Source organism: Rhipicephalus sanguineus, chromosome 4 (genome assembly GCF_013339695.2).
Source record: "Rhipicephalus sanguineus isolate Rsan-2018 chromosome 4, BIME_Rsan_1.4, whole genome shotgun sequence".
Taxonomy (NCBI): Eukaryota; Metazoa; Arthropoda; class Arachnida; order Ixodida; family Ixodidae; genus Rhipicephalus; species Rhipicephalus sanguineus.
Window position 1 is genome coordinate 138,732,723 of NC_051179.1, and position 8,846 is coordinate 138,741,568.

Genomic DNA, 8,846 nt, shown 5'->3' on the forward strand with positions numbered 1-8,846 from the left:
ACCCCGGTCAACACCTTAAGCTACGACCAGGTTGTGGAATGTTTGGAAGATCAGTACAACCCGCAAGCTAATGAAATTGCAGCCAGTTATGCGTTTTTCATGCGGAAGCAAAAGGAAGACGAGAGTGTGTGAGATTTCATCGCGGAACTCAGGAGGCTAGCCGAAAGCTGCAACTTCGGTAGTATGATGGACCGTATGTTACGAGATCGCATCGTTTGCGGTATCCGGGACGACGACGCACGGCGTTCTTTGTTGACGCGAGCTACGCTGACCTTGAAAGAGGCCGAGGACTTCGCCAGGGCTTCCGAGAAGGCACAGGAAGACGTCCGTGACATGCGGGAGACTGGCGTGGGCAACGGCAGTGGTACCATGAACGCCCTACTGCGACTACGACGACGTGAGTCCCGGGCGCCGAGCAGCAACCTAGAAAGCAGTCGTCCACTGTGCGAACGTTGCGACGGGCCGCATGATTCCAACGTGTGCCGCCATCGAAACACCAAGTGCCGTATGTGCGGGAGGAAATGTCATCTGGCCAGGGTATGCCGCAGGAGTCGTTCCCGGACGTCAGGTGCATATGTCGTAGAAGAAGATGAAAGTGAGAGCGAAGAATTTATGCTTGCCTTGGTGGCACGCAGTGCGACCGACAGGGACGTCTCGCGGCCTCTCGAGAAGGTTTTGACGTGGGGAGGGCAGGAACTGAGCATGATAATCGACACGGGCTCGCCGGTGAGTGTGATTCCAGTGAGTGTATACGAGAGACACAGAAGGCGGTGGCCAGCTCTCGCAAAAACTGCCCTGCGGCTATCATGCTTTCTTGGACCCCTGCCCGTCATTGGCAAGTTAACCATGGACGTGAAGTCTGGGGCAGTAACCGTGACCAGTACGTTAGTGGTGGTGGGCTGTCAAGGACCACTCCTCTGCGGCCGGCGTACAATCGAGGAATTTGGCAAGGCCGGCGTGTCTCTTTTGGACGCCAACAGCGCTGCGTGTGTAAACTTTGTTCAACAGAATGCGCAGTTGAAAGCCCTACTTGACGAATTTTCGCAGCTGTTTGACAACAAACTGGGTTGCTGTGAAGGGCCTCCCGTTAAGCTACACATCAAGGAAGGCGCTCGGCCTCGTTTTTGCAAAGCACGGACCGTGCCTTATGCAATGCGTGCCCAAGTCTCAGCAGAGATTGATCGCCTGGTGGAAGAAGGAGTGCTTTCCCAGATCAGCGTCTCTGAATGGGCAACGCCGGTAGTCCCCGTGGCGAAAAAGAACGGTGACATAAGACTCTGCGGGGACTTCAAGTTAACGGTGAATCCGGCTACTTACTTGGAACAGTATCCTCTGCCGAAAGTTGACGATATCTTCGCAGCGCTTGCTGGAGGTGAAGTCTTTAGTACGTTGGACCTACGTAACGCATACGACCAGCTTCCTCTAGACGCCGAAGCTAAAAGGATCGCAGTGCTGAACACGCATAAGGGACTCTACTGTTACAATCGCCTCGCTTTTGGAATCGCTTCAGCCCCAGCTCTGTTTCAAAGGCGCATGGAATCAGTCCTCCGAGGTCTGCCAGGAGTGAAAGTCTACCTAGATGACATTATTGTCGCGGAAAAGAAGCACGATATGTCGGTATTGCGACAAGTGTTCCAACGACTGCAGGACAGCGGCCTGAAGCTGAATAAAACCAAATGCAGATTCCGAGAAAAACAAGTGACTTTTCTGGGCCACCGCATCGACGAAAAAGGCCTGCATCCTTTGCAAGACAATCTCGGCGCCATACTAGGTGCACCGTCGCCAACTTCGGTGAGCCAGTTGAAATCTTTTCTGGGCTTAATCACGTATTACTCCAAATTCTTGCCTAACCTCTCAACCATGCTAGCACCACTGTATGCATTGCTGACGAAGGGAGTTGCCTGGAAATGGGGACAGGCGCAAGAAAGCGCATTTCAAGAAGCCAAGAAGGCTATGAAAAAGGCAAACTTTCTAATTCATTATGATCCTTGTAAGCCACTTCGGCTTGAATGTGACGCTTCCATGTATGGTTTGGGTGCTGTGCTGTCTCATCGCATCAACGGCAAAGATTATCCGATAGGTTTTCGATCGAGAACATTGACTGCTGCAGAGAAAAACTACTCGCAGTTGGAAAAGGAAGGGCTTGCCTTAGTTTTCGGTGTGACCAAGTTTCGAGATTATCTTTTTGGCAACCGGTTTACGCTGGTCACTGATCACAAGCCATTGACCGGGCTTTTTCATCAGGACAAGCCCATTACACAAATGGCAGCAGCGAGGATCCAACGCTGGGCATTACTGTTGTCAGCGTATCAGTATGAGCTCGAATATCGGAAAGGACAGCTGAATGGTAACGCCGATGCTTTGCGCCGCTTACCTCTGACTAATCAAGAAAGCGCAACAGAAAGCTCTTCGGTAGAATACGTGCTGCACGCGCAAGCTTTAAACGAGTTTGCTCTATGTCCCCAGAAGCTAGCAGAGAACACCGCTGAAGATAGAGTGCTTTGTCAAGTAATGACATGGATTCTGCGGGGTTGGCCAGAAGAACTGAGTGCGGAACAACAGTGTTTCCGTCCTTTCTTCACTCGTAGGGATGAGCTGACAGTGAGCAACGGATTAGTTTATTGGGGTCATCGTGTCATTCTGCCGGAGAGAGCGCGTTCTTTCATGTTGGAAGAATTGCACGAAAGCCATCCGGGCATCACGGCAATGAAGAGCCTCGCACGCGCGTTGTTTTGGTATCCGGCTCTGGACCACGATATAGAGAGTCTTGTAAAAAGTTGTCCGCACTGTGTGCAGTGTATGCCACTACCTGCAGCTCAGGTTCCTTCAAGTTGGCCTGAAACTGACAAGCGCTGGTCTCGGCTGCATGTCGACTTTGCTGGTCCTGTGGAAGGTCACATGATCCTTGTGCTGGTGGACGCAGGTACGAAATGGATAGAGGCAGTCCCACTCAAAACAGCGACGGCTGACACCACAGTGGAAGTTCTTCGGAGTATTTTCGCTCGTTTCGGCCTGCCTCACACAGTGGTGTCCGATAATGGGCCCCAATTCACCAGTGTGGTGACAAAGACCTTCTTTCGGGATAACCATGTCCGTCACGTGACAACTGCCCCTTATTATCCGCAGTCGAACGGGGCAGCAGAGCGGGCAGTGCGCACTGTCAAAGAAGCACTAAAGAAGAACAAAGTAGGGTCACTGAAATGTCGACTTGCTAAATTCTTGCTTCGGTACAGGGTAACGCCGGTAAAGGACGGGAAATCGCCCGCAGAGATGTTGCTAGGTGCCCAACCAAGAACCAGACTAAGTGCTCATTTCCCGGTGCGAGAGGACACAAAAGAGACAGTCAAGGCTGCAGCACCACCTTCCCGCTTGATTCTTCCTGGAACACGAGTTTGGTCACGACAATATAACCGCTGTGGACAGAGGTGGCTGCCTGGTACCGTGACGGCGGCCAGCGGGGGTCGGCTGCTTACTGTTGATACGGAAGAAGGAGAACAGCGACGACATGTCGACCAGGTGCGACTTCGGGAAGCTCAGCAAGCGCAGCAAGAAGCCTCCGTGACCCATTCAAGGGAGAGCGAAACGAACATCGGCGATGAAGGTTCGCTGCCACAACAACTACCCGCAAAGGAACTCGGCGCACAAACAGACGAAGGGGCGGGTACAGACCAGCCTGCAAGCGCTGTGGAAGACCCTGTCTTACCCAGACGTTCAACTCGCAAAAGAAGAGTTCCGGACAGGTTTTATAAAAAAAAGTGCGATTTCTCACCAGACACTCTAGGGGAAGGAAGTGCTGTATCGCGCCAATTGCGGAACTGCGGCTGAGCGCATCTGCACGGCGCGTGCACATAGGTCTGAGTAGACTGAGGAAGACGACGATCGCAGGTCTTTGGAATAAACCTTGTTTTACTTGTGGTTCTGGCCTGTGTCAGCTACGTTACTTCAGTTTCCCTATATTCGTTGCTTTAAACGTTGGTTAATTATGCTCCTTTAACTGAGCAATTAAGCAAAATAAAATAGCATGATTCACTGCATTCAATAGTTAATTTCGTCGTGTAGTCATAGAGTGCGTCGACCTATTTTACAACTCTGGCTAGTTTTAGCTGGGGCACCCTGTATATACTGAAGCAAGTTCTGAGTACGGGCTAGTTGGTATTCCATTTCAAATTCTGATCACAGTGCAAGGTAAGACACGAGACAGAGAGCAACGAAGAGGAGCGATGTATATGTTCCCATCGCACGGCGGGAGCTGTGTAGCGGGAGTCATCAGATGGTGTCCAAGGTGTGGGGCACCGATTGTCTTTGCCAGACCTCTTACCTTAGTGACCTCTTAAACTCAGTCAGTAGAGCTCTCTCACTGCTTGGAGGTTAGAAAAGAAGTGCGAGCTGCACACATTTATAGTAGAGCATGTGCGATGTTCCTTGATGGCATTCACCTAAAAACACACAAAGGCTGTGTTCGTTCCCTTCAAATGAAGCGACCGCTGAATTGATTCGAGGTAATGGTTTTCTGCCGGGTTTGTCCTAAAAATAACTCTGGAATGGCGAATACCTAGATGACGGGAAGGCCAAGAATCTGCAAAGCGTTTCGTGTGGCAGGCTGATGAAGTACGGCTCTTTATTCAAGGCATGTGAGTAAGAGGCTTCTGTAGAAGCTCATGAGGAACGTTTTGTCACTACCACTGATGTGCGTGACAACACTTCTGGAAAATTAATTGCTTTGGTGCACGCTAAGAAACAAAATTCAATTGACGCCTTTTTTATTTGTATGTGACTGTCACATATATAACTCTCTTTAAAAAGGCACTTTAACTTGATCCTGGGGAGTCGTGCGGCCCGACACTCTCCAAAAACGAATTAACGTAGCTCTCTAACTTATCTGTCGGTGGCGTGCGAGCCATACTAGAGGGTAGTCATGATCGCGCTCAGTCGGTTTTCAGACCAGTTTGCTTGGAATGACGTGTTCTTTATCACTTTCCTTAACTTGTCTATGCAGAATGGACACAGGCGCGCATCTGACGCTCTTACCAAAGCAGGTGTGAAAAAAGTCTGCTTCACCGCAAGGCGAAGAAATGAAGGCGATAGCAAAAAGTTGGAATATCCTACGCAGAAAGGCTATCAGTTCGGCACTAGCAGAGCTCCGTTCATGCGCAAAGAAGAACACATGAAAAGAACGCACGGGTATACACACGAGAACAACTATCGCAGCTCGAGACTTGAAGCGCGCTGCTCAGACACAAAAAAGGACCCGCGAAAACAACACCCCGCTAAAGACAGCACTAGCGGGAACAACTGTGCCATAGTTTAGTTCGCGTTCGGTGCATTGTTATTAAGGGTTGAATCGCGCCAACGAGACAGGGTCTAAAAGAAGAGACGACAACACACACACAGCGCAAACTGCCAACAAAAGTTTATTTCCTGAGCCCACAGGTTTTATGCACTGCTCTGACGCCACCAGGTGAGTACAACAATCAACTTCTTAGAAACGCGAGCTCTTTGCCAGATAAGTTTACAGACGGCGTGCTAACACATTCGGGACCTAATCTAACAATGTTCGCTTCGATTATTTCTCTCGTCAATTTATCGTTCTGTGATGCGACAAACGTACATGCGCTTAACACAGCTGGACACCCACATGTCTTGCGGTGAATCGCAAGCCATCCGTCACGTCCATTTTTTACATTGTTGTTATGTTCTCTTTGTCATTAATACACCTTCCGGTTTGACCTATATATATTTTACCACAGGAGATTGGAATCCGATACACAACATTACTCTTGCAAGGAACATAGGTGACATTGTGTTTCTTAGTACATGCATTAGAATTTATATTGCTATTATTGCGGTGGCATAGGCTCAGGAGTTTGCGCGGCGCTTAAAATACTACTTTTACGTTGGAACGTTCCGCCACTTTTTCAAATTGTGTGAAATCTTGTGGAAGTGTGGTATGACGGCAACTTTTCTCGCGTTAGTTTTTAAGGACTGCTAAGTTGAGGGCGTCTGGCGATGCTTTCTGAGCAACACATCAGCAACAGAGGATTGCACACTTAAAGGATAACCTGCTTCAGATAGCCGGTCGGACTGGTGGTCAAAACTAACCGCAACTTCATGCTCGCATGACTTTGATAGAGCATTATGAAAGCAAAGTTTTACAATTGATCTTTTTACTAATTTTGAGTGTGCCGAGTTGTATGGCAGGACAGGTTTATTACATCGAGGTTGATAGCGCCAACTAAAATGATCTGTGTGGAAGGTGAACATGATGTCGAGGAACTTGATCACATTGTTATCAGGCATTTCATGCGTGAGAGTTAGGGGCTTAAAGCTATCTTCAAAACGAGAAAGAATGTCTAACGCGTATGGCTGGTTACCTACGTGGTCTTTGTCAAACAGGATGAGAAAGTCTTCTACAAATCTGTGAACCATGATGATGACGAGATTACGTAGACTCTGTAGACTTTCCCACACCGCGTGTGCTCAGGAAATAAACTTTTTTTGGTAGTTTGCGCTCTGTGTGTTGTCGTCTCTTCTTTTAGTCCCTGTCTCATTTGCGCGATTCAACCCTTAATATCATGAACCACCAAGCCCAACTGACAGCCATTCTGAAGTGCATTGTTAGTTCGCGCTCCTATGTATAATAGCGTGTTCTCTTCGTCCGTCCTTCGTTGCGTTTCAGCAGGGCTGCAAGTATCGACTATGTACAACCAACTAAACCACACCTTGCCTTTCTAGCGAGTAGCTCACTCCTTTCGAAAAGACAGCCGCTGCAGCGAGCGCAGTGACCTTCTTGCGGCCTGTAACTTCAACGCAAACTTTGCGATAAAAGCACGACACGTATCAACCTCCCCCTCAAATGATAAGCGCGTTAGCACGGTGACCACGCCCGGCAGGTCAAAGTGCTTGCCGGAAGCGCACATCCCAACACCGCCGAAAGAGGAGTGGGGCGACGACTTTTAGTCTGCGCTGTTTACGCCATCTCGCGGGCGATAGTGAACAAGCCTTTGCCACGAACGCAAGATTTAAAAGATAGCTGTCCGTGGTGTTCACAAGCGCCAACACTCAGCCACTAACATGGGAGTGCACCCCGAGGCCCAAACACATTGACAGCCCACACATCACTAAGCAACCACACATGTTTCACAGGCAGTGGGAGGCATGGCTTGCGGACGAGGACAAGCAGATCCAAATAGGTTTGCTTGACCAGGCCCAGCGAGCCGCTCGTGTCAGCGGAGCCCTAGTCTGAGGGCCCGACCAAACTGCCTGCACTTAATTTTTTTTCTGAATAGAGTTTCTTCCTCCTCCTCCAGGGTGCAACGCCTTAAAGCTCCGCGTTTGCCAGCGTTAAATCCTGTATATAAATGGCTCACCGTTAGTATGCTGGAAGACGTATACTGCGTGGAGGAGTTCAACGCGTCGGCCTGTTGACCAAAGGGCCCGACGTTTGAATACACGGTGGCGCGCCTCGGAGAACTTTTTTGTTGACTATTGCGTATGGGTTTTATATACGTATACATGCATGTAGTACCATATTTATAAAAACCTACTCATATACATATGATTAACCAGAAGAATAAGTAACTGTAAGAAAGAGAATGGGGCGGAGCACATTCGGCAGGTATTCTAAAATCATGATTGGCAGTTTACCACCTTCCCTCAAGAAGAAGGTCATAACAGCTGCATTTTACCGGTACTTACCTGCGGAGCAGAAACCTGGAGGCTCACAAAGAGGGTTCAGCTTAAATTGAGGACAAGGAAGTAAGCAATGGAAATGAAAATGATGGTTGTAACCTTAAGGGACAAGAAAAGAGTAGAGGGGGTCAGGGAACGAATGGTTGTTAATGATATCTTAGTCGAAATCAAGACGAAATGGACATGGGAAGGACAAGATTGCCACTGGTCATTAAGAGTAACAAACTGGATTCCAAGAGAAGGCAAACGCGCAAGAGGGAGACAGAAACTTAGGTGGGCTGATAAGTTTAAGAAGTATGCGGGTATAACGTGGCAGCACTAAGCACAGGACCGGGTTTGTTGGCGGAACATGGGAGAGGCTTTTACCCTGCAGTGGGCGTAGACCGGCTGATAATTATGCTGATGACGATACATATACAAAACGGCACGCCGACGCGGAGAGCAAAGCCCACCGAGAGTGTCCATATAATTGCTATCACGATAAGAGCGCCGCAACAGCCGCAGTAGCAAGCCGAACGAACGCTACACATTGTCTTGGATAAATCCAGCTCTGAGGGCTTTCGTTTCTCTTTTCCTATTGGCAAAACGAGTCTTTAGATTAATTTCTTCCCTTAACCACGTGATATTTAAGTTGCCCAACATGGGCAGACATATTTCTAATGCATTGTACGTTTAAATGCGTCGCTGTATAGTTCGCACTATATGCAGCTTGGCTTTATGCTTGTAGTGACCACAGTGGTAACAATGGCAGAGATACGGCACGTGCGGCATCCATTTAATTCGATTGTGTCGACCAAAAAATTATAGTATTCGCAACTTTTCCGGTATACAGTCTTTCCGTGGGCACGCGCTTTGTAAGCAAGACAGCGCGCAAGAAACCACCTAGGGAGTACGTATGTTCATTTGGTTTCTAAATTCATTTTCTCCTAACAACTAAGTGAAAAAGGGTAGCTATTGCCAAAAAATGGCGACATCTCCTTCGTGTATTTTTTATTTCAATAAAAAAAAGAGGCGGTGACAAGGCCTTCAATATCCCACACGGACCCGCCCTACCACCGTGAAATTTTATGACGCTGCCAAATGCTGGTACCGCCTACAAAATGCTTGCTAAAGAAAAGTGCAAATTACCGAAATGGTCGGTTAAGGAGTACGCATAC

General features: G+C 48.6%; 1 protein-coding gene across 1 annotated transcript; it reads left to right on the forward strand.

Annotated features, from left to right (window-relative positions):
- The first annotated feature begins 195 nt into the window (after positions 1-195).
- Positions 196-5,019, forward strand: LOC119391631 (uncharacterized protein K02A2.6-like). The gene is made up of 3 exons (XM_037659299.1): positions 196-1,791; positions 2,797-2,923; positions 4,997-5,019. The coding sequence occupies exons 1-3, from the start codon at positions 196-198 to the stop codon at positions 5,017-5,019; spliced, it is 1,746 nt and encodes a 581-aa protein (XP_037515227.1).
- The last annotated feature ends 3,827 nt before the right edge of the window (positions 5,020-8,846 follow it).